At 61.5% G+C, this 24,847-nt stretch overlaps 1 protein-coding gene across 7 annotated transcripts; it reads left to right on the top strand.

Moving 5' to 3' along the window:
* Positions 1–2,699: 2,699 nt before the first annotated feature.
* IFT27 (intraflagellar transport 27) lies at positions 2,700–24,316 on the top strand. 7 transcript variants are annotated; one of them, XM_079141679.1, is made up of 8 exons: positions 2,726–3,261; positions 7,554–7,630; positions 7,934–7,993; positions 9,035–9,094; positions 10,302–10,419; positions 11,199–11,308; positions 23,735–23,790; positions 23,883–24,016. In XM_079141679.1, the coding sequence occupies exons 1-7, from the start codon at positions 3,228–3,230 to the stop codon at positions 23,750–23,752; spliced, it is 477 nt and encodes a 158-aa protein (XP_078997805.1). In that variant the 5' UTR covers positions 2,726–3,227; the 3' UTR covers positions 23,753–23,790; positions 23,883–24,016. The 7 variants fall into 7 exon arrangements, with proteins under 7 accessions (XP_078997801.1, XP_078997807.1, XP_078997806.1 ...); XM_079141675.1 differs by lacking the exon at positions 23,735–23,790 and having other exon boundaries at positions 2,700–3,261; positions 23,883–24,316; XM_079141676.1 differs by lacking the exon at positions 23,735–23,790 and having other exon boundaries at positions 2,716–3,261; positions 23,966–24,247.
* Positions 24,317–24,847: the final 531 nt, after the last annotated feature.

The raw sequence follows: 24,847 nt of genomic DNA, 5'->3' as shown, positions 1-24,847 counted from the left end.
AGGCTTGCGAATGGAACCGGAGTAGAAACCACGTGGTCCCAGGCGTCCCAAGGCCCGGGTGGACTCCCTCCTGGTTCTGGCACCTGGCTCGGGCGCTCTGCAGTGCTCTGTGTCCTTGCCATTCAAGTAGTGGCCTCTGCTTGGCGGAGCTGTGCCATCAAACGGGAGAGGGTGTGAGGTGCTTAGCACACCTGGCATGAGACGCTCGATCGCGTGAGCGATGACTGCAGAGAACACGGTATCTGCCATCGAGGATGAGAGGCGCGTGTGGGGTGGACAGAGCGCCTGCCCCTTGGGCACTGTACTCAACCGCAGGTGGGCCTGGTTTCCCCACCCTCCCTACGGATTGGTACGAGCCTCATGGCAGTTGTGAGTGTTGGCTGTGAGCGTGACTTTCAGATGAGTCAACCCTTGACCACCCTCACATGGAGGCCAGCACACAGGACATTCTTGGCAAGTGTCACCTGTGGCTACTGGAGCTTCTGGGGGATGGGAGGGAGCAGAATTTGCCCTGGTGGCTCCAAACCTCTCAGACCACCTTAAACCCTGTGCTTCCAGTCATGTGTCTGTCCTTTGGTCATCAAGCATGCATGGAAGACCCTGGGGACAATTTCATCTCTCTGGAAAGATCCCAAATGCCCCTGTGATGGCCCTGACTAAAATAGAGGGAGGGAGCCGATGTGGCCAGGAGGAAAGCGCCTGCAGGGAGGACTCGCCCCAGCCCCTTGCAGAGAAGGGGCGCAGGGCGAGGGCGCAGGGCTGCCTTCGGAGGGTGGTGCCCTCGGTGTGTGAGGGGGTCACTGGGCTGTGCTAGAGGAGGGCAGTGCAAAGGGAAGCGGGCAGAGCTCTCTGCTCACCCAGGGCATCTGCAATGAACCAGCATGAGGTCACCGAGGAAAAGCAGGTCAGGGTAATGGAAGGAGACACAGGCCTGTACCCAACCCAGGAAAGGACCTGCAGGAAAGGAAACCCCAGTGTGCTGTGTGAACCCTGCACTCGGGGCTGAACCTTTGTGGTCACTGCACACACGCGCGTGCGTGCGCACACACACACACCACTATCTGCAAGCTAGCTGGGGGCGGCAGGCACCCACACCCACGGGCTGTTCTTCCCTTTGAGCATCGGCCATCAAAGGGCCCAGGGAGAGAGAGAACTGAGGCTGCATCTGGCCAACCAGAGGCGGCGATGACAAAGGGACCCTGTCCAGGTAAGTCTCTTCTCACCCATTACTGGGCAAGGACCTGGTGCAGGCCTCCTGTGTCCTGGACACTCACACGCTCTCTCTTCCATCCCCTGGGTTCTCACTGGGCCCATCTTCAGAGCCCAGGGAGAGGTGACTTGCCCAGGCCAGAGAGAAGAGAGTGATTTGTCCTTGACCACCTAATGGCAGAGCACTTGCCACCTCCCCTCCGGCAGGAAAGTCAGCGGATTTAGAGCCTTTCTGCAAGGCCAGCAACCAGCTGGACGGTGCCGCTTCATGGCACATGGGGCACGGTGCATTCTCCCCTTCACAAGGGAGGAAAGGAGCCAAGAGGGACGTCCAGGTCAAATCCTGGGAGCCCCCACTCCGCTCAGCGAAGTCCACGTGCTCCCTTCTGTTCACAGGCATAGCTTGAGAAGCTTCCATATTTTACATTTTCTCGTTTTTAGCTTACATTTTTCAATGTTTATTTGTTCTAATGAGTTGCACGTGACAGTAGAATGCACGTGTACATTTTGAGAGATCACACATACACGGAGTGCAGTCTCTCATTTTTGGTTGTACATATCGCAGGACCACACGGGTCATGCAGTCGTACCCGTACATGAGGTGACAATGTCTGTGTCACTCCTCTGTCCGTCCTACCCCCACGCCCCTCCCCCTCCCTTCACTCCCCTCTACCTGATAGAACGTAACTCTATTCTTCCCTAGCCCTCCCCCATTGTCAATTAGCTTCCGCATATCAGAGAAATCACCGGCCTTTGGTTTCTGGGGTTTGCCTTATAACTGATACATTAAAGTTGTACATATTCACGGGGCGCCAGGTGCTGTTTCCATACAGGGGCACATACATTGCGCAGGGTGTGAACCAGGTTAAACGCATCTATCTCTTACGGTTTCTTTAGGGTGAGAACTTTCGAACTCCTTTCTTCTCGCTTTCTGAAAGGCGCAGTGCACCGCCCTATTACCCACAGCCACCCTACTGTGCTATCGCACAACAGAACCTCCGCTCGGGGTCTGGCAATAACAGGTACTCATCCATCTCAACCGTTCCCCATTCCTCCCTCTCCTGCTTCAGATTTTAAGACCATAACATGCACGGGCTTTAAGAATGAGATTGCTCTTCGGGATGCGGGGCAAGGGCTGGAATTGAGAATGCACTGCCGCCGCACTCCGCGGAACCCGGGAAACTGCCAAGCAGCTAGGACCGGGCAAAGCTCCGCTCCCGCCACTGCGGCTTCGGCTACTGCGCAGGCGCCGCTCCAGACTGCCGAATGCGGATCGGCCCCTCGTGGGCGAAACCATTACCAAGAGGGCAGGGGGAGTGTGACGAATCCCCATCCCGCACGAACATAGTCCGAGCCACATTCTGACCAATCGGAAAGTTTCTTTTATCACCGCCTCTGCTACTTAATGGTGGAGCTGCTTTTCCCCAGACGCTCTTGCGCTGGGGCGGGAGATGACGGTGATTGACATCATTTGAAACCACTCGCCAAGCAGCACGAAGCGGAAGAACAGATACCGCTACGAATTGTCTCGCTGGAAAGGAACGTTAGCACCGCCCCCTCCTCCTACTGGGTCTGAGCGGGACACTGGGGGTGGGAGCTTTTGGAAGCAGCCAATCGAGGGCTAGAGAGGAGGAGGGGCGGGGCGGTGGGCGGTGGTTGCCAAGCGAGGTTTTTTAGCGTGGTGCTTGGGACCCGGGGGGCGTTGAGCGTGTTTCTCGCTGACCCCAAGCCAGGACTTGAGCTGAGGGCTGGGCCGGGAGCGGGATCCTCATCGTCCCGCCCGCACTTTGCAGGCTGCCTCGTGGGCCCTCGATCCGGGACCCATCCGGAGTCCTCCTGCGCCCTTCCACCCTAGCCGTCCACGTCCCCGCCCCGCCCAGGAGGTGCCGGCCCCATCCCGCCCGGTCCCCACCGCGGCCACGGGCGCAGGGGATCAGCCCTCCTCGCCGCCGCGAAACCCACCCTCCGACGCCTCTAGCAGCTGCTCTTCACCCCCTGGTCGGTGGTAGTGGGTTACCATGGTGAAGCTGGCAGCCAAATGCATCCTGGCAGGTGAGTCTGAAAACTCGCGCTTGAATAGAGTGGTCTCCGGAGTCCACCGGCTTCATCATTCTTCGGGAGCTTTTGTTCACGTGAAGTGTCTGCCCTCCTTCCCTGCCCGCTCCCCGAGGCCGGCGGCTGCAGGCGCTGCTGGTGCGTTCCGTCGGGCGGGGAGGAATCACCTTGCAGAGCACGCTTGTACCCGCGCCGTTTCCGGCCACCGAGACGCCTTCGCCGTCGGAGCTGTGCTCCGAGAGGCGGACTCCTTCAAAAATCAGGCAAAGCAAACCCTCAGCGCTTCAGATAAATCATTCGCTGCACCTCCAAGTTAGGAATCCCGGACTTCGTTGTTCTTCACTCATGGGAGTGTTTTCCTCCCACCTCCTCTGGTAAGAGGGCTTGGAAAGGGCAACATACAGGTGGCAGAGTTTGCAGACACCTGTTAGTTGACCACCTCCCGCCCATTACAGGAGGACAGAAACATTGAGTCCCCCAAAGGTAGGAATCTGTGATTTCATTGACTGACCTACCAAACAGCCAGAAAAATGCCTGGAACATAGTAGGTACTCAATAAATCCTTGTAGAATAAATGGATCTGTGGCATTCGCATGGTAGTGTTTCCTTGAATCAGTCTGCACATTTAGAAAGCTATTGCTTAGATTGTGCCTTGGTGGAGGCAGAACACACGTGTTGTACTGAGTCCTTGTGGTACACCAGTACGTGTTTTCCCTTGAATCCTCTCACCATAGCACGCTGGGTAGTTCTGTGTTGCCCTGATCTTACTAAGACATTGGGAAGTGTTACCCAGGGTCAACGCCTAGTGAAGGTCACGCACAGGAATTTCCACACTCAAATCCCTGAATTTGTGTTGAGACCTGTGACTTCGCCAGGCTTCCCTAACAAGTGGTGAGAAATTATATGAAGAAAAAAAAAGGTTCCTTTTTACTCCCGTCTCTCAGACTGAAAATAGATGATAGTATTTTTAATGACCTTTCTAATTTGGAAATAAAAGGGAGACACAGAAAGATGACTGACAGCGGTGATTCAGATCATACTGGAGCAAAAGAAATGAGTGGGTCTCAAGAGAACCTCTGGTTTGCAGAGCGCCAGGGGAGGCGATGTTGTATAACAAAATCAATCCCGGCTGCTCTCTTCCTGGCCGCTTCCTTGAGCCGCAGTTTCCCCATGGATAAGGTGGGACTGTTTCCTTTTTCTAAAGTTATATTTTTTTTTTTTTTGAAACGGTCTTTCTGAATGTTCTTTCTCACCTCTTTTAATTGCGCTTCCTTCATGGAGCTGACTTCTGAGTCCTCCTGTGTGCCAGCACTATGCTAGATCCTCTTTCCTTGCCTCACTGAGTCCTCACAGCTTGGTACTTCTGTGGGTCTTGTTTACAGTTGAGGCAAATGAGGCCCAGAGAGGTGAGACCACTTGCCCTGGGTCACACAGCCGGCAGCAGCAGAGCTACAGTTCAGACCCTGGATCCAAACCTAGGTGATCTGATTTCCAGGGCTTTGTTCTTAACAAGCTCCATTGTGCTGAGTCCTTGTTCCTTTGCCGTTTTTGCCCCCACTCTCTTGGGTACTTGTTGCACCTGATTGCAGTCATGACCTAAGTCAGTGGCTCTGGAACCCCGGCCTGGCCTTTGAAGGCCTCAAGGGCATCTCCTCTCGGAAGTCTCCAGGGACCACAAGACCTCAGCCCAGTGAGTCAGCCTGTCTTGGCAGCACCTCCAGACTCTCCACACGCCCCTCACTGCTTTTATTTTCCCTTTCACCCCTGACCAGGTCTCCTGGACGTCAGGGGTCCTGATATTCAACTCCAGTGATACTCACGCAGCAGACATTTATTGAGTATCTACTATGTGTGAGTCACCGTGCCAAGTGCATGGATGAATCGGCCAGCCCCACACTCCAGGAGGGGCTGAGGTGCGCCTTGGTGTGACAGCCACCAAGTGAGCGTCTTCAAGCGCAGGCACCTGCCACTTCCCTCAGAACACAGCCGCTACTTGTTCTGGCTCAGACGGAAAAAAAAAAAAAACACACTTGGCATTTATCTAAATTTATTTGGTTAAAAAATAGTAATTACCATGTGTTGGGCACTGTACATTAATTCATTAAATCTCCATAACAATGCTATGAAGTGGGTTCTGTTATCTCATCTACAGATAGTAGTACCATGGACTACTGTGCCCTTAAGTACTGTGGGATACCGAGTGCTTAAGTACTGCCTCTCCTGTGCGTGGAGGTAGTCCCGATGTCAGATCTCGTGTTCCCCAGTGACCCACATCACCACCCTGGAGAAGACAAGGAAGGGAGAGGTGATCTCGGGCCGGGAAGGAAGGCACCAAGTGAGCTTTTCCTGCAAGCGGGCGGATTTGAGCTTGGCTTGAAGAGGCGGCCTTGAGGGGTGCGCAGGGGCCTGGGGCCATGCACAGAGCCCAGATTTGATTCCCAGCCCCACCAAAACGAGAGAGGACGCACAGCAGGCTTTGTGGGAGAGGACTAGGGCACCGTCCTGTGACGGTCAGCTGTCACTCTGGGCTGGGCTGGGGCAGGGCCAGGAGGACAGAGGTGAGGCCTGTTGGCAGTGTTGCCAGCCAAAGCCATCCATGCAAAATGCTTTTGACCTTTTAATGGAGAGATTTTATTGATGGGATTGGTTCCTCAGAGCCAGCAGGAAGCCCCCAGAGGACATGGGGCAGGGACAGCGGGCCGTCAGCAACCTCGAGACGGACCCTGCGCTAAAGGTGGGCCCCTGAGGAGGGGCTGCAGGTCACTGGGGCCCATCTCCCACTGGCAAAGAGCTGCTCTGCGCCAGGGCCTGTGGCAGCCCAGCCAGTCCCAGACTGTCCTGTGGGGTCTGTTTTGAGACCCCTCCTGGAACCAAGGCCTGCACACGTCAGGGTCCAGGGGAAACAGAAGCTATGCCTGGCAGGGTCCACTAAGCCATGGCCGCCCCCGGGAGGTTGGGTGGGCCTGTGGGGGTCACAAGGCCAGTGGACTGGCTTGGGAAGAAGGGACTGGCTTCAGGCTGCCCTGCCCTCCCAGACATCAGGGATGGGCACTGAGAGAAGCCCTGGAGCTGGTGGTTAGGTCGGCCTGGCCTCTTGCCCGCCTGTGCACAGGGCTCCTGGCTGCGGCCAGAGAGGCCTCCGCACTGGCAGGCGAGCACTGGGCCCCGCTGCGCCTCAGACACTGGGTGCCCAGCCCGTGCTCTGTGGACTTGCCCTTTCCCTCCTGTTGCTCCTCCCTGTCCCCGTCCCTCCTCGGAGCCTGCACAGACGGCTTTCTATGAGCGCGGTGACTGTCGGTCAGAGGAGTGAGCCAGAGCCAGTCTGTGGGTCCATGAGCAGGAAGAGCCGGCTTCCACCCCATTCAGGAGCAGAGCTGGCGTCAGGAGGGCGTCTGCCTCGAGGCACGAGGGAGCAAAGTCTGTGCTCTGGGACAGGCGGGTGCCGGTGACAGTCCAGGCTATGGCACCCCCGTGTCCTGGAGGGACAGTATTATAAAACAGGCCAGAACTGGCCTCTGACCTCAGCAGAAGACTGGTCTGGGGAAGCGAGCACCATGTTGGAATCCTAGGCAGGCCACCCAGCTTCTCTGAGCCTCAGTCTCTTCCTCTGTCGGGTGAGGAAGGGAAGCAGAGGCACAGGCTGGGAAGGAAGGCATGTGTGTGGGTCCCTGAGGGGCGCACAGGACAGGTTGTTCCCTTCTAAGACGCAGTGGCAGGAAGAAAAGCCAGTGCTGAGTGGTGCACTCATGGTGGAGGTCACGAGCAGTCAGTCACGGACTCACAAGTGGAAAGTGGCAGCTGGAACCTGAGCAGACTCGCAGGCTGTGCTGGGGAGGCCGGGGCCGAGGTGATCCAGAGGTACCGGAGCAGCCGAGGCTTCGCTGAGGATCAGGAGGGCAGGCCCAGAGGCTCTGTTCTCCAGGCTGGAGGCCACACGTAGGAACACCTGGCGTCAGAGGAGGCAGGGCGTGGGCAGAGCTGCCGATCCTGTGAGAGGCTCAGACCTCAGACTGAAAACCATGACATGAGCCAGTGGCAGAGTGGCCACAGCTGCAGGGGCTTGGTGGAGAGGCCGGGCCGCACTCCAGGGTCAGGTGCAAGTGTCCCTTGGCAGTGGCTTTCAGGGTGGCAACCTAGCTCTGGCTTCGGGTCTCCCGGAAACGCACACGGTCCAGGTGTTGGGCCAGCTGGGGCTCGAGTCGCCCGCTCTGCTCGTTCTGTCAGGACTTCCAGGAGGTTCTCGAGTCCGGTGGAACTGAAGTGGTGCTTTCCTTCTGCTCTGGCTTCAGGAGACCCAACCGTGGGCAAGACCGCCCTGGCGCACATCTTCCGCAGCGATGGGGCACACTTCCAGAACTACACCCTGGTGAGTGTGGGCCCGGGCCTGCGTGGCCTAGAGAGACCACTAGCCGAGGGAGTGACCCTATAGAACCTTGCCTGCAGCCCAAGAGGCCCGACAGGCTGCCCAGGTGACCATGTCCCCCCGGCTGTAGGGAGGCACAGTCTGCAGAGTGGACTGGCCAAGAGTGCAGCTCACTCATGGGCAGGGTGGTGGGTGACCGGGCCCCTGACTCCTGTAGTTGCGGCCCCTCCCACTGGGGCACAAGCACTGGGCTGGGGACGTCCCTTGGCATCACTGCTGACACCCGTGTGCATGGTGTCTCTGCAGACAGCGGGGGTGGACTTGGTGGTGAAGACAGTGCCGATTCCCGACACCAGCGACAGCGTGGTGAGTGCCCAGCCAACCCCAGCTCAGCTCCGCCCGCGGGCCCAGGTCCTCTCCTGGGAGGACCAGTGCAGGGACTGGGCCCAGATCACCTGAGATCGCGAACAGGACAGGGAGCACAGGAATCATTCGAGAGGGACCCAGGGGTTGGGGTGCTGGGACACCGGCCTTGCCAGAAGAGCTGGCTCTCCAGTGTCAAGGTCCTTGGCCTGCGTCCCTCTGCGGGAACCCAGAGCTCTTGAAGTTCAATGCAAGACGTCATTTGCGTCCCTTCCTGGCAGGAGGCCTGTAGCTCTCCAGATTCTTACAGAGATCCATGAGCCAAGGACAGGCCGCGAGCGTCAGCTCCCTGCGCAGGGACAGGATGGAGGAGAAGGCCAGCAGCCATCTGCAGGTGGCAGGGCGGCACATTCACAGAGCTGGCGGGGGCCAGGGGGTTGGAAGCCAGCAGGGGGTCTGCGCTGGGTGGACCTCGAGGGGACTGAAGGACCTTCCGAGGACAGTGCATCAGGGAGGGGCTCCCGCCTGGGCCAGGTGAAGCGGACAGGTGGGAAGGGGCATCTGGTGTCCTGAATGGCACTGTAGCCATCCCAGAAGATGACAGACTGGCCTACTTTAAACGCCTCCCAGGCCTACTCAATGACCTCCTTTAAAAAGAATGTTGAAGATTTGAAAATCAATTTGGTTAACAAGTGCAGGATGACCTTTTGGAATCCAGAGCGCTCTGGCCTGCTTAGCATTCTGTTCTGCCAGGTGGGAGCCAGCTGCCTCCTGGAACTTTTGCACTTGGGTCAGGAGAGGTGAGGCTCCCTGCAGATCACACTGGGTGGGGTGGGGACCCGGCCACTGCCTCCCGGGCGGGCTGGAGTCCCTCCTCCTGTCTCTCGTGCCCAGGGAAAGCGTGTGTATGAAACTTGTATGCACGCGGGTGCGCGCACGTCGCCACCAAGCCCAGTCTGTGGGAATGGGTGACGGAGTGGTAGGGAGCCTGCGGCCAGCGGTCTTCCCTGGCACACTTGGCTGGACCTGGCTTTCTGATTGCAGGAGCTCTTCATTTTTGACTCGGCCGGCAAGGAGCTGTTTTCTGAAATGCTGGATAAATTGGCAAGTAGCTAGCGACCTTCCTCCTCCACCACCTCCTGCCAAACAGGTCACCCCTTAGGGTGCTCCAGCCTGACTTCCACACACCGCGGCGTGGCTCGGCTGCCGTGGCAGAATCTCCACGGGGCATCACTCCCTGCTGCATGTGGCCCCGTGACGGGTAGGGAGCTAATGCCTGGAATGACCAAGTCCCAAAGGCGCCAGAGCTGTGGGCCCGTCCCTGCAGCCCGTCCCCGGCCTCCTCCCAGGAGAGCCCTCCTGAGGTCTCCTTTCAGCATTGACGCCCAGGACAGGGCCAAACATCTCCCCCCGCCAGGCAGCGTCCTGGCCCGGCTGAGGCTTCCTGTCCTGCGCTGCCCCAGGCATGTTCTGCTGTTCTGCGGGGCTCTGGGTGGCCCTGCTGCCGCCCCGTCTCACCGTGCCCATGCCCACCAGCCTTCGCCCTTCTCCAGGCCCCAGCTTGGGAACAGGCCCTCTGACCCGGGCAGGCTGCTAATTAGAAATCTGGAGTTCCGGAGCCTCCTGCCTCCCGGGAGCAGCACGTCGTGGAAACTGTTTCCTTCCCCGATTTGTCGTCTAAGAGCAGTGGAGTCACGATGGAACTTCACGCAGGGTCGACGTCATGCACCGATCCGTGATCTTTACCAGACACCCACCGTGTGCATGGCCTGGCGCTGAGCATCGCCAGCTCTGATTTAAAAAGACGTCCGCGGCAAGCCAGGCCGCACTCCCCAGAGTTTACATCTGCCGCCAGCTCACCCTCAGCTTCAGCCTGACGCCGGCCTGCCTGGGGCCCTCACTGAGGCCTGGAGAAGGGAGTCACACTGAGGTGTCTCCTGATGTACACAGGAGGCCACCGTGGCTGCGGCCAGAGTCCCTGACTTCACCTGGAGGAGGGCCAGTAGTTTCCAGTGCCTCCAGGACCAGCATCCTAGGGAGAGGACCCAGCCAGGCCTGGGCCGACTCTCCAAGCACAGCTTGGAAAAAGGGTCGCGTTCCACAGTGGCACACAGGGCCCCAGCCCAGAGCCTGGCCTGTCTCCCCAGCCCTGCTGCCACTGGGCACAGGGGTACTTCCGTGGCGGTTCCCGGGCCACCCCTGTGGCTTCTCGTGCCCCCCACCCCCACATCCCCTGCCTAAAGGCCAGATTTGCCCCAGCCTGGGAGTCCCCATCATGTTTCTGACCTGGGCCCTTCCTGTCCCCATGCAGTGGGAGAGTCCCAACGTCCTGTGTCTAGTCTACGACGTGACCAGTGAGCAGTCCTTCAGCAGCTGCGGCAAGTGGCTGGAGAAGGCCCGGGCACAGGCTCCAGGCTCCACCCTGCCAGGTAGGCTACGTCTGTTCCCGCGGCACCCCGTCCTGAGCTCGAGAGCTCCAGGCCACCATACGGGTGGCTGTGGGTTCCAAACAGGGCCCCTAGCTTTGACCTTGACAGCCAGACCGCTCTGCCTCTCAGCAGCTGTGCCAGCTCAGCCAGCGCCAGCCGCCTTCTCCGGGCACACAGGATGGTGCCACCCAGCCAGTAGTCTTGGTGGGACTCCAGTTGACAAGGGTGGAGGTGTGTAATAGGAATGGATGTTTCCAGAAAGCCCACCCCAGGGAAGAAGGCCTCATTTTCTCCTCTGTGTGGGGTCCAAGTTTCATCCAAGTCCTGTGTCCCTTCTGAATGCTTTAAATCAGTTTATCCCGCATCCCTACGTGAGATCAACAAATTCTCCTCATTATGGACAGGGAAGCGATCTCCAGAGACGGCTCAGAAATGAGCCCCAGCCGATGCAGCGGGGAGCAGGACTGAATTACTCTGCATCCCTGACTTGGAGCCCAGACCCGGGATTAGTATTAATGACCGTTTTAAAGTGCGCTCCATGAGCTAGGAATTACCGCAGACGCACACATAAATTTGGCCTTGGCCTTCACGGGACCTGCAGCCTTAATAAGACAAGGGACGCAGGAACACACGAAGCCCAGGGAAAATGAGCACGTGTGTGTCAGAAGCGAAGCTCACCTTCGCCTTGAGGCAGCCCCCCGGGCCTGGGGCGCACATCGCCTCCTGCCTCTGCTGCTGCCCTGCCACTGCCTAATGGCCCTTCTCTTGTCCCTGAGCAGGTGTCCTGGTGGGAAACAAGACAGACCTGGCTGGCAGGCGGACAGTGGACTCAGCCCAGGCCCGGGCGTGGGCGCTGAGCCAGGGCCTGGAATGTTTTGAAACATCTGCGGTGAGTGTCCACGCTATGCCGCTGCGGCTGGGGTGGCCTCTGCTGGGAGGGCCGTCACACGGCCGCAGTGTCCAGTGGCCGCGCCGTCTGGGGTCTCATCCGGGGCTGTCGTTCACTTTCCCAGCCCAGACCTCCCTCCCTGCTGCAGAGTCACTGGTGTGTGGCAGGAGTGCCACCCGCAGCCGCCCAGGCAAGCCGTGGCTCCCTTAGTAAGACGGCCCAGGGCGTGGTGCTGGCCGCCCTGGCCCTTGGTGTCCGTGTGGGCGTTAGGGGTGACAGCGATGTCCGCCCACGACTCCTGCAACCTTCCCATCGGCCTTGTGAGCCAGGAGTCGGCCCCTGAGTTCCCATCCTGTTGAGGAAGTAAAGCCATCAAGGTTTCCTGGCCAGTGAAGGGTTGGGCCCGAGCAAGGATCCAAGCTTCTCATCCCCGTTGGTGGCCGCAGCCCCAAGGTGACTCCAAGTCACAAGGTGCCACCAAAGTCAGCAAGGTCCCTTAAAGAGGGAGAGACAAGACTGATCTGTCACCAGCGTTGCTAGGACTTGCAGGGCATGACTGGGCCCCCACGCTGAGGGCCCTTCCTTGGGAGTTTGGAAGCCCAGCCCCTGCTGGTGTGTGACTGTTCGCCCACGTCCGACGCCTGGCGTGAGGTGCGCCCTGCAGGAGCAGGTCCAGAGCGTCCATCTCAGGGCCAGCAGGGCTTGCCTGGCAGTCCCGCCGGGCCAGGCGCAGCACGTTGCAGCTGAGACCTCACCTTGGGCTCTGGACCTGATTCTTTGGCTTCAACAGTCAGTGGGCAGTCCATACGTTACAGCCACCAAATAGGCAGGGCCGCCATCCTTACCCCAGGCCTTCTAACCCCGGGTGGCGCCTTCCCAAGCAGCGCAGCACCCCACCTGGGTGGCCAGGAGCCACCAGCCGCAGGCCTCTGGGCGTGCTCCAAGGCCGAGCCTCGGGCTCCATACCTGTGGTGGGCGCTGGCAAAGTGCCCCCAGTGGAGGGTCTGGCCCAGCCGCAGATGCTCGGTACCATCAGCTTTGTTAAGGCACAAATGTTCCCCTGTGTCTGGCGTGTACTGTTACCACTCACCAGATCCCTGTGTTTGAGGTTGGTACAGAGGCAAATGTCACCCCTGCCTCTGGTCAGTTACCACAAATGTTCAATTAATGTAGTTCACATCAGAGCCCGTGGGCCGGGTGGGGTCCCTGGTCTGTGCAGGCACCTCTGCATGAAGGAAGTGGTGAGCGGGACCCCCAGAGCACACGGTCTCCCTGAACCTCTCCCCCCATGCACATTCTGAAATTGTCCCTCACCCAATATCCTATATTTCCCAGAATTCAAAAATTAAAGTCCACCTAACACAAGAGTTGCTAGGGGCCACGCTGGGTGTTGAGGCAGTGGGGTGCGGGGGATGGGTCATGCTTAGGAGCTGCAGGAGGCCCCTGGCGTCCCTGTGCGAGGGAACTAGTCCCCGAGCTGATTTGCATATACCACCCTGGCCGCTCCGTTAAGAAGGCCATAATTACAAAGAAATACAACCATGCACCCTCCGAGATGCAGCCAGGTCCTGACACCAAGGCGCTGCTCTCCTTCCTAGGCGTGGCCTCGCTCATCCTGCTGACCCAGGAAGAGCCTGCCTTTGGCTGCCCAGCACCCCTCAGGGTTTGAAATTTGGGGGCCAAAAAAAATCAAGAAGTATTTATTTATTTATTTATTTATTTTTTTTATTTATTCTGTACTGGGGATTGAACCCAGGGGCACTTGACCCCTGAGCCACATCCCCAGCCTAGTTTGTATTTTATTTAGAGACTGGGTCTCACTGAGTTGCTTAGTGCCTCACTCAGTTGCAGAGGCTGGCTTGGAACTCGCCATCCTCCTGCCTCAGCCTCCTGAGCCGCTGGGATTGCAGGTGTGCACCACTGTGCCCAGCTTCAAAAGTATTTTTTTTTTAAACAAAAAATGTTAAAACAACGACAGAAAGAACAGTGTTGGTCACTGTGAGACATTACAGGTGAGCAAGAAGGATCCACGGACTACTGCGCTCCCAGGTAGCGGGAGGAGGGCACCAGCATCTGCTGAGGGCTTACCGTGTGCCGGGCGTTCCCCACGCTCCACCTGGGCTTCAGAGCAGCGCAGAGAGGCAGCTGCTCCCGTCCCTCTTGTGCCACTGACAAACCGAAAGGTTGTGTAACTGTCTCCGGTTGCACAGCTGACAGTAGGACCAGGACCAGGGCTGCCCAGGGAAAGCTGGGCCTTCTAGCGGGGTGCTCACTGACCTCCCACGGAACCGGGCATAACTGCCTCGGGGAGAGTTCTAGGCAGGGTAGAGGGTCGGTCTGGGTCCAGGCTGAGGGTCCTTCTCTAACAGACCTGCCAGGGTCCAAACTCCACATCGAGGTCGCCATCAGCCGCTTGACCAAAGGATCTCTGTCTGGCAGCCCACTTCGTGCACTTGGGAAACGGCGCGATGGACGGCCATCCCAGGAGCTGTCCATGGTGCTGTTGGGCTCGCGGACTTGAATGCCTTACTTTTTATGCGGGGGTTCTCCCGAGATGGTGCGTTGGAGAGCTTTTGAACTCACTTAGAAACCCTGGAGCCCAGCCGTGTGGCCCCATCTCTTTCCACTCAGTGCCGAGCTGTGCTGTGAACAGACATGTGACCGGCTGACTTGGTGGCTGCGCAGCGGGCCGGGTCGGGGAGCTGTGCTCTTCGGTCTGCTGGAGGGTGGGCGCCAGGCGTGAGGCCTTCAGCGCTGCGAGCTTAGTACAGGGGCTTCAGCTGCCCGCCTTCTCCCTCGGGATGTCCCTGATGGAAAGCCCAGGGGACGTGCCACAGACCTGGGTCCCTTTGCTGGCTTCTCGCCTCCGGCTGGTCCTTTGGGAAAGCCTCCGTCTCACCTGGGGACCTGGGCGGAGGTGGCTGAGGGCCAGACTGCTGGGCCGCTCCTGCCAGCCCCTGCGCCCTCCCTGATTTCCGCGCCCTTGCGTTGGGGATACTTCACCGCCCCTAGCAAGGCTGCGCTTCTGCCCGCCGCCAAGGATGTTCTCGAAATAGGTTCTGTGCTTCAGCTGCTGTTGGGATATGGTGGGTTCTTCCTTCTGGCAACTTGCTTCTTAAAAATCAAAAACGCACAGGCCACATTAGGAGTGCGGTGGCCGAGGAGCTCGGGCTGCAGCTGGCTCACCCTGGCGAGCCGGTTGATCCCCTTGGATACGGCGTAGGGCGCGCCCTTAACCTTCCTGTTCCCGCAGACGACGAAAATGTCCTCTGGACCCTGAGTCTGAAAGTACTCCTGCTGTCAGCTGCTCCCAGGCCCAGTCCTGGGCCAGGGTGGGCGCTCTGGACTTGCCTGGAGGTCTCTCCCTGGCAGGCCGTGGGGAGAGCAGAGGCAGAGCCAGCAGGCGGCGTGTTGCGGGGTCCCCCATGACCCACCCTGGGCCTGTGGGGTGTCGGGCTGATGCTGCGGGGGCTTCAGAGACGCCCTCCCTGCCCCTCGGGGCACAGTTGTGCCTCCTGGCAGTCCCAGCAGTCCTTTTAAGGTGCCAGGTTGGCTCCCCGTGTGGACCCACGGGCCCCACCCTCCAGAGGGGGAGCACTGCCACACGCAGGCCTGTCACCTGGCCAGAGGCGGTGCCAGCTGTCCCACTGGCAGCCTGTCCTGCCTGGGCCGCCAGAGCACGCCGGCTTGCAGCCTCCGGCTCTCTTGAAACCCTCGACGGGGGTGCAGGAGAGCGGGACCTCCCCAGGGGAAACGCCCGCCGCCCGGCCGCGCTCTTGAAGAGCCCCTCCGGTCCTCCCGGCTGGCCTGCTAGGCTCTCCTCTGCAGCCTGGGCTCCATCTGCTGTCTTTCTGTGGCCTTTGGGGCATCTGTCAAAACTAAACCAGCGAGGGTCTCATTTTCACATCCTGACACCTAGAGCCAGAGTGGCCCAAAGGACAGGCTCTGGAAACAGGCCCAGGTCCAGGCGCTGCCCTGCCACAGACTCCCTTCCTGGGCCTCAGGTCCTCCTCACAGAGCCGGCTCGGTGGGAGGCTCGGTAGGGCTGGTGGCACTGCCTGTGGTGGGCTCACGGCCTCTCCCGTCCCTGCAGAAGGAGCTGGAGAACTACGAAGCCCCTTTCCACTTCCTGGCCAAGCAGTTCCACCAGCTGTACCAGGAGAGGGTGGAGACGTTCCACACCTTGGTGTGAGGCGCCGCGGCGGCGCTCCGGGGAAGGCGAGTGGAGCTGGATGGCGTCTGCGGGCCACGTCATGGCAGCCGTGAATAAAATCAGGAGGAAACCCAGGAGCGCTGCTTCCGTCCTTGGCCGGCAGCCCTGCCCTGCCGGTCCTGCGCAGCACCCCCGGGAGCCCTGCCCCTCTGGGGGTCACCACTGTTGGAGTGGGGGTCCCGTCCACTGCATAGCTGGGTGCCGAGAGCCTTGCACTGGGCCAGCAGGCCACCGCGGGTTTGGGCACAGCCTGGACTCCATGGCTGAAGTGAGGCCGGGCCTGTCCCAGCTCCCTGGAGGGGACCGCTGTCCCTGGCCGGGTAGTGGCCTCCCCGAGCCTCGTCCTGTGAAGGGCAGCCCTGCACCCAGGAGCCCCACGCCCAGGCTCTTCCCTCAGGGCCACTTCTCAGTGAGCCGGGCAGCTGCCCCCTGCACTGCGCTCTGCCATCTCCATCCTGCCTCCGCTCCAGCTCGGTCCCTCCAGACGCCTGGCTGAGACCCACAGAGGCCCCTGGCCGCCTTGCCTGCCCGCTGTGGTCCTGTGGCTTCGCCCTTCCCAGCCCCATCCCTCCCTTCAGCCCCCGGCCTCTGCCCCGGGCTGGGTGGGCAGACCTGGGTGTGTCCCGGGGTCATGGCAGCCATGGACTGAATCTGCTCCCAGTTAGGACCTGCCCGGCCTGCCCAGGCATACTAGCTGACCTCGCCCTCTCCCCTGCTCTGGACAGCCCACCGCACGGGGAGCAGCAGGGGCGCCAGGGCCTGTCTGGCTCCCCGTACCCTCCCGTCCCTCACGTGGGTGGGGTCAGGCCGCCTGGGGTCTCAGGAGGGTAACAGAGGCCTCCTCTGCCCGTGGCTCCAGCCTGCACTCATTCCCCACCCAGGCTCTGCCCAGGCCACCAAGTCACTACCGAGGGCTGGGGTCGCCCAGGCATTGTCCTGGGCCCTGGTGACCCCACGTGGGAGCCTCAATGCTGGACCAAGGGGACGTGGTGGGCAGCGTTTCCCGTCACCCCGAGCTGCGCCCAGGGCCTGGGACTGGACAGTTGGTGCCGAGGAGTCGCTGCCTCAAGGTCACATTCCCTGGCCTCCAGGAGCTGCCCCAACCTCCCTGTCCTCCTCGTGCCCAGCATTATGCTGGGAGCCTTGTGAGCGGCCACTAGTACTGTCCTGTGCCCGGTGAGCTGACGGTGACCAAGCACACACGTCTCGTGCCAGGCCCTCTTCCAGGTGCAGGATTTGCCACCCAGCGAGGCTCGCTGCCCTCGGGCTGGTATCCTCTGGGAGGACAGCTGTCTGACAACGGGTTGTGGTGGTCAGGGGTTAGGGGAGGGTGTGCAGGCCAGGGGCAGCTGCAGTGTCCGCGAGGGTGACGTTGAGCAGGACCGGAGAGAGATCAGGCTGACTGGCACCCTGAGGCACCCCTCAGGAGGAGCGTGGCCACTCGGTCCCCAGTGGCCAGCTCGGGACTGCAAGATGAGCAGGAGGGCACGGGCAGGTCGGCCCCGTCCCTCCCTGGAGTGGCCCAGCGGGGCCTCTCAGAGGCTGAGGGGCAGAGAGGAAGGTCCTTGGCCTCCATGGCGTCCATCCTGCTGTGCAAGGCCTGGGGCTGTGCTGGCCCCTTGGCTGCCCTTGGCCTCACCTGGTTCCCCAGAGGGAGGCCATGCTGGAGGGAGGCGGCGTGGGAGGCAGCCCTGGTCCCCGGCCACCTGGAGCGGCGGGGTTTCCTGTGGCAGGGACGGAGCACTGCAGGGCCCAGGGAGGCTCAGGGCCAGGGGCAGCGGGCAGCAGGGCCTGTGGAGAAGGCCTTGGGCCTTGGTGCTAAGGCGTTGAGGGTGTGGGTTTTTCTGGTTTTCTGGTAGTTTTAGTTGCCGATGGGCCTTTATTCATTTGTGTCTGTGGTGCTGAGACTCGAACCCAGTGCTGCCCACAGGCCTGTTGAGGGCCCCGCGGAGCCCAGCCAGCCCTGCAGGTGGTGTGCTTTTACAGTTGGGATATTGGGGACTAAAACTTCCCTGGCCCCGCGGTGTGGTGGGAAGAACAGATCCAGCTGATCCCAGTCAGGACTGAAGACGGTGCCAGCCCACCCCGGGGCCAGGGGAGCCTCCCGGTCGGCCTTCCTGTCCCCGCCACCTCTGTGCAGAGTGCGGGGAGAGCCTGGGCCCAGGGGCAGCGCCACGTCTGACAGGCCAGGGGGCAGGGGCGTGGCGGGGGAGTCCCTGCTGCTGAGAAGCATTCCAGACAAGGGGCTTGCCAAGGCCCTGAGGCAGGAAGCCGCACCCTCTCGGAGGTAGTGCAGTGTCGGCTCCGGCAAGAGACCTTGGGAGGCGAGGGTCAGGGGCAGCCGCACGCAGGATGAGCCAGTTTGAAGGGGTTTTGCTCAGAGCAGAGGAATGGGAGGCTTTTCAGAGAAGTGGGGAGCCGCCGAAGGCTTTGACCGTGACTCAGCTGACCTCTGCTCCCGAATGACCGGCCGGGAAGGCTGGGGGACGGTGGCTGGAGGTGCCTGCAGGCGGGGCGGTGGGCTAGCCCACCCGACCGCCTAAGCTGGAGTTGGGGAGCATGGTCGTGGGTCCTCAGGCTGCGGAACGCGCTGCGTCTCCAACGCCCTCCTTTACTGACTTCAGAGACGTCGGGTGAGGAGCCCGGCGCTGGCCCCGGGTACCACGACGCTCAGAGACGCCATGCCTATGCCGCCATGCTTCTGCCCGGCTGGGAAGCAGAGCGGATAAATAGGAGGCGGGGCAGAGAGCTCTGTCCACCCCGGAGAGGCAAGAAGACAGGGAGACTTGGGGAAGACTCGTCGGGAGATACTGAACAGGCCGCTCACGGGCCCCACTGAGACGTGAGGAGAGGCGCAGTCACCAGGGCCATCATGCAACCAGCTGTGGGGGCAGAGGGGAGACACTAGGGTGGCTTGGGGGGCTTGAGACCAGGAGAGCACAGAGTGGGTTTCTAGAGGGAGGATAGTATCTGCTCTTCCTTGTGGATCCTTAGAAGCAGCTGGGGGTTAGTGGAAAGAGCACCAGCTTCACAAATTAGAATTGCTGCTATGTGTTCTTAGGCAAGGCACTTACCCTCTCTGTTCCTCAGCTTCCCATTTGATCAAATGAGACTATCACCAACTTCGCCAATTTTTTGTGTGGATTAAGATAGGTAAAAGCCTCTTTTTTAAAGGCGTGATATGTAGGAAACATTACATGCGCAATAGGTGATTTCCAGATTTTCTAAGGAAATATCTATTTTATCTGGAAAATAGCTATTGTTTTCTTATGAACATGAAAGTGATAAATGTTTAACTGCAAAACAAGGAGAAGAAAGAGGAAGAAACTGCAGGGAGGCCCACAGAGTGAGGCCAGCCTCCTCATCGCCCCCGGGCCAGTGGCTCTCATCCGGGCAGTGGACGCGGTCTCCCGCCTCAGCACGTGAAGGTCTGTATGTGCTCGAAACCGGAAACCACAAGTGAGTGCCCGTCTGCGCTGGCCCTCCCTGCCCGCCTGACCACCCTGTGGACCTGACTTCAAGACACGCACGCGAAGTCTCACTTGTCATTTTATTTCTTTTTTAAATCATGAAAACGAAGTCAGAGACAGACAGACAGACAGCACCTGCTTCCCCGACGGTCAGCCCGAGGCACCGAGGTCCGCCACGCCCCCTCCCGTCGCACTCGTCACTGTCCCTGTTGGCAGTTTGAAGCCAAGGCCAGCGCTGTCCTGTGGCCACCGTCACTGTTGATGGGTGGATGGTCATCGTCCAGGGGCGTCTCAGCTGTCCTCACACAGGCTTCCCATCCCCTCCCGGCTCCTCCTCGGGCTGGTTCATGCCACGCTCCCTCCAGCAGGGAGGGCGCCCTGCACAGCCGGGGTGCTAACGAGAGGGAGCTAAAGGGACTGAGCGGAAAGGAGAGGAGGACGGAGGCCCGGCCAGGGGCAGGGCGGCCACGGAGCCCTGGTGCCCGACGGGGCAGCCCCGGCCATGCGGAGGGCCCTGGGCACAGCCCGCCAGTGACGGTGGCAGATGAAGTCCCCAGGCAGCTGTTGAATCGAGGCTGAGAACAGAGCGAGGCAATGACTCTTCGATCCTTCTCATTAGAGCTGCTGTCCAGCGATGTGGGAGCAGCCTGCCGGCCAGGCCAGGAGGGGACGCCAGCTGCGGCAGCCCTGGGCGCCGCCCTCGGGTCCCAGGCAGGAGGCTGGTGTCCTGAGGGCGCAGAGGCCCACCTGGGTGGGCAGCGCTCTGGCAAGAGCCGTCTGGGCTTGGGCCTGGCTGAGGCCCGGGGAGGCGGGCAGAGCTGCTGCCACCTGGGAGGCGACCCTGGCTCCAGGCCGGTCCCTCCACCTCCTCTTTCTCGTTTGCTGAAGCTTAAAAACCAGAGTGGATCCCAAGCGTGAGAAGAGTGGGTGAGAGACGCCGTGCACGCAGGAAAGCAGCCTCGGCCCAGTCAGGCCGCCCGGCGGGTGGGCAGGACGCCCCTCCAGGCCGCACAGCCCTTTACCCGTCGAGCCACATACTGGGGCAGAGCTAGTGCCGGGTCCTAAGTGACCTGCCCTCCGATTGCCCAAGCTGTGCCCACAGCGAGCGTTGACCGTCCCCGCCAGGGCCGCGCTGGCCAGGGATGCCCGGGGCACCGTGGCCTGCTGTCCAGCCAGAAGCGGGGCTGGAGGGAGCTCCGTGGGGTGGCGCTTGCCACGTGCGCGAGGCCCCGGCCCCACCCGGCACCCTCTGTGGAGGGAGGGGCTCTCCCCCAGCAGGAGCCAGGATCCCTGTGCCGTCCACTCGTCGCGTCCAGACCGCGCTTTCCAGGGCAAGGCGCGAGCTTGGCGCCCAGGCTCACGGACGGGCGCCCCAGGCGTGGCCCCGAGAGCCCCTCTGCCCCTCAGCCTCGGCCGCATCCTGGGCTCCAGCGGCGCCTCCCAGGGCTGCTGCCTCTGGAGCTGAGGGGCGCCGGGCGGGCCCTGAGAGCCCTGCCGCACTCCCGAGGCTCGCCAGCCCCTCTCCTTGACCTCCCCGCGTCCCGGCTGAGGAGGCCACGGGCCTGCGGCCGCTGTTCCCAGCCGTGGGCCTTGGAGTCTCAGGACAGCGCCCGGGAGCGGGTCTCACCTCCATCCCCGCAGCACCTCCCTGTTCTACGCGGGGACGGGGACGCCGCCCACAAACAGTGCGAGGCCTGGCGCCATCGTGCCAGCCTCCGCTGCACCACCTCTCGTGGGCGACCTGGGCGAGTCGCCTCACCCCAGCCCCCGTACCACCTCCTCCCGCGAGGCCCAGGAGTGACCGGCGGGTCTTCTCAGGGCGCTGAGCCCAGGCCAGCGCCAACAAGGGCCAGGGTATCATCACTGTCGCCTCCTGGACGACCCCACGGAGCCAGCCCTGCTGCCCCACTGTCCACCCAAAGGGCCCCTGAGGGCGGGAGACCTGGCCATCCTGCAAGTGACCCCAGGCATGAGTGGCCCCCCTCCCTGAGACCCCAGAAGAGTCTAGAGGGAGCCCAGTCGGGGCTGGGAGGCCTCAGCCAGACCGTCCCCGGCAACCCTGGGCAGGCGAGCAGGGCCTGACAGCCAGCTAGGCAGAGCCCACGGGTCTGGCCCGCCGGCTCTGAGCGCCACTGAGCACCGGGCCACTCCAGGAGCGGGGTCTGCAGGGCTGACAGGGCAGGCGAGACCCCCTCATGTCTCACGGGGCACATTCTACTAGGGGTGGACAGCAAGGAGGTTCACAAATACGTCTATCAAGTTGTAGAAAACACCAGGAAGAAAAGACCAAAGCCCCAGCAAGGCTACAGAGCAGGCTACCAGGGAGGAAGCTGCCCGTTAGGGGCCTCTGCATGGTCAGGCAGGACAGGAACCAGCAGTGAAGTTGGGAAACTGTATCTGCTAGGGGGAACTCACATGCAAAGGTCCTGGGGCAGAGAGTGTGGGTGATGAAAGGTGGACACTCCTGGGCACTGGGCGAGGGCATCACAGGGCAGAAGAGGTGTGTTCCGCTTTGACACCCTGACCTGGCGTGGTCCCTGGAGAGTAGCGGGAGCTGCAGGGGGCTGTGGTGGGAAGGGAGTGGGCAACTGCAGGACCCGGGTGCCCGTGCCCTCCAGGTGCTTTCCTTCATTCCTTTGCTCACCCAACAGTCGTGGAGCACAAGGTGAGACGGGTGCGGGACTGGCCTCGGCTCAGACCACTTTCCAACGCCACAGCGGCCTCTCTGGGGCCTCCTGGCTGGCGGTAGGTGGGTTCCAGCATGGCCCTGCCCTCTCGCTGCCCACACCATCTCAGGAGCCCAGGTGGCCTGAGGGACAGAGCTGTCTGCAGCTGGGGCCAGAGCAGCCCCTGCGCAGAGGAAGCTGGGGTCCCGGGAGGAGGGAGCGGAGGGAACGGCCTGGTCCTCGGTCCACTGTCCCGTCTGTAGGACCCGCCGCGCCCCGTCCACTGCCTCTGGAGAGTGGAACGTTGGAGGGGATCGTGCAGCTGTGGTGGTGGCAGCCCTGGGGGGAGGGGAAGTGGCCGCACACCACAGGGACCGTCCTCCCTCCTGGCCAGAATGGCGGGAGCTGCCCGGGAGCGCGGGGGGCCGGTGGGAGGCTTCTGTCCAGCGCTGCTGCTCTCCTGTCCTCACGGCCAGGGACGCCCACCCACAGGAGCAGCAGACACGAGCGCGGGGTGTCGCCGGGCATAAGGGAACCCCGCTCCCTCCCCACCAGCCGCACACAGGACCGCGGGGCCCAGCCCAGGCCGCGTGGTGCAGGGCCTCTGCTGGCCCTGAGTCCAGGAGCGTGAGAGCCGGTGGGCTGGGGGCTCCAGAGCCTGGGCTTCACCACTGGTGTCGGCGCCCAGGCCGCAGGGCCCAGCAGCGTCCAGCGCCCGCGCCCAGGCCACCTCCAGCCGCCCTCTGTACACGGGCAGGGACCTCCACTGCCGGCTCAGCGAGCAGCCCTGAGCTGCTGGCAGAGGGCAGGCGGCGACCCGGCTCCATTGCACCCGCCCAACACCACCCAGGCCACGGACTCAGCCCGTTTGAGGGACAGGACACTGAGGCCCAGGGAGGTGAGGGCAGGGTCACTCAGGAGGCAGCGAGTGCCCAGGCAGACGGGCGGGTACCCGGGAAGGACGCGAGGCCAGCCCAGGGGAGCAGCCATCCCAGAGCCACTCTCAGGAGGGCGTGGACCCCGGAAGGGCGAGGGGGGGTTGCCAGGGGGAGGGAGGCGTGGGGCTGAGGCCAGGCGCACAGGAGGCCCTCGCAGATGTGACGCCCTTTCCTTTCTCCAGGGACCCACACAAGCCGCCCAGCGAGGGGCTCACTGCGGGCAGGGCCCTGCGGAGCCCCAGGGAGCAATCTCTGCACCCTGTACCGCTGGGCGCCAGGCCGGGTGGCAGGCCCTCCCAGGCCATGCTGCACGGTGGCCAGGCCAGCTGAGCTCAGGACAGCAGGCGGGGCCGGGAGCCGAGGAGGAGAGGGGCTGACGGCCCGGCCGTTCCGCTGGCACTCACTCACGAGGCCATCTGCTCGGCGGGGCGGGCGCAGGCGCTGGGGCAGAAGCAGCAGCACCCGGCCAGCCACGTGCCGCCCCCAGGGCCTGCGCGCGGTCAGGAGGCCCAGCTGGCCTACCCGCTGCAGCTGCTGGCCAGGCTCCTTGGTGCGGCCCCTCCCTCCCCAGAGGCCCAGAGTCTGTGGCCGAGAGGGTGGGAGACAGAGCTGCAGGCGGGTGTGGGGCACGGAGCCCAGATACCCCTGCCCTGGGCAGCACCCAGGCTGTGGTCAGTGTTGGTCCCCAGAAGGATCCCCAGAGAATGACCCTGGCCAGCCCACGCAGGGCTCAGGCACCGGCACCATCCCCGTGTCCTCAGAAGAGGTCGGCCTGTCTGCTTGCAGCCCTCCAAGGCCCCCGGGACTGGAGCCCTCCTAGAGGACGGTGGAGGCTGGGGTGGGAGGACCCTGAGACCCCCTGGTCCCCCATACGTGCACTTTCACATGCCGTTCAGAGACTCTTCAGCCCCCGTCCCCTCCCGTTGCCCATGGTGTTAACGGGACACTGACCACGCTTTACTCTGGGTTCCTCCGGTGACAGAGCCTGCCAGTGCTCAGGGGCAGGAGGGCACTGGGCATCCAGAACTCCTGGGGTGGAGGACGGCGACGGGCGGGGCTGCCAGCAAGAATGAGAAGCAGCCTCAGCGGCTTCTGAGGTGGGCAGTTAGCCACTGCACCACTGTGGGCCTCTCTCACAGGGCGTGCAAACTGACTGACATCACACATGCAGAGGGCTTGCCGGTGGCTGGACCTGGTAAGTACTGGATGGGTCTGAGCTGTATCGTCAGTGATAATGATGTCATTTTGTTAATGATAACCATGTCTTTATGCTCCCTCCTACCTCAGGACCTTTGCATAAACTGTTCCCGCTGCCCAACCTCCCTCCACCTGGTTATTGTCTGCTTTTCCTTCTGTTCACGGTTCCGCAGCGCCTCCTCAGGAAGGCCCCACCCCAACCCCTGGATTCCAGCAGGTCTTTCCCCTCGGACATGCTACTCTGCCCCTCTCCAGCAGAGCATCTGGTCACTGATGCCACCTCGTATTTTTTGCATAGTTCTTTGTGAAGCCTCTCTTGCCTTCTGTCCCACTGGGCCTCAAGCTCCATGCGGGCACTGGCGGGGTCTTTTGCTCAGGGTGGAGCCCAACGTCAGTATGAAGGCCTCTGGAAAGAAGCCAGTGGCACAGGAGCAAGGAATCTGAAGGTCAGTGGCCAGGGGCACAGAGGGAGTGGACGTGCCCATTGAACTCCAGGCGGCAGTGACTTCAGGACGTGCTGCGGGGCTTCCACGAAAGGCAGATTTGTGCCTTTCTTCTGTGACAGTGTTGAAATGCCTGTCCTGAGTTGAGCATGCGCAGGCAGGGCTCAGTGAGACAGGCAGTCTCTGCCCTCATAGAACTTTCTGTCCCCTGAGGGCATTGCTGCAGGGAGCTTGGCGGAGAGGAGGACCCGGGAGCAGAGACAGGAAGTCCAGGAGCAGCTGCAGGCCTGCCCCGCTGCCGGCTTCACCTTCCTCCTGAGCACTAGGACGATATTTCCCAGCCTCCTTGCAGTGTGCTGCAGTCGTATGACCAGCTGTGCCCAATGGGATATGGGAGGAAGTGACGAGCTGCTCTTCTGGTCCGAGCCATAGAATCCTCCCCCCTGATCCTGCACACCATCCACAGGCCCAAGGAGACCAGAGCCAGGGTCAGCAAACTTTCTGTAAAGGCCAGAAGGCAAATATTTTAAGTTTTCTGGATCGTACAGTCTGTCACAGTAAATCTACTTTGTCATTGTGTGCTAAAGCAGATATTGACAAAATGTAAGTGGA

This window comes from Sciurus vulgaris, assembly GCF_902686455.1.
Source record: "Sciurus vulgaris genome assembly, chromosome: 5".
Classification (NCBI taxonomy): domain Eukaryota; kingdom Metazoa; phylum Chordata; class Mammalia; order Rodentia; family Sciuridae; genus Sciurus; species Sciurus vulgaris.
This window is presented reverse-complemented; position numbering and strand designations above follow the sequence as displayed.

Coding starts and splice junctions, on each gene's coding strand:
- IFT27 (XM_079141675.1), top strand. CDS start 3,228: ATGGTGAAGCTGGCAGCCAAATGCATCCTGGCAG. Junction 10,420..11,198: donor TCCAGGCTCCACCCTGCCAG/GTAGGCTACGTC, acceptor GTCCCTGAGCAG/GTGTCCTGGTGGGAAACAAG. Junction 11,309..23,882: donor AATGTTTTGAAACATCTGCG/GTGAGTGTCCAC, acceptor CTCCTACCTCAG/GACCTTTGCATAAACTGTTC.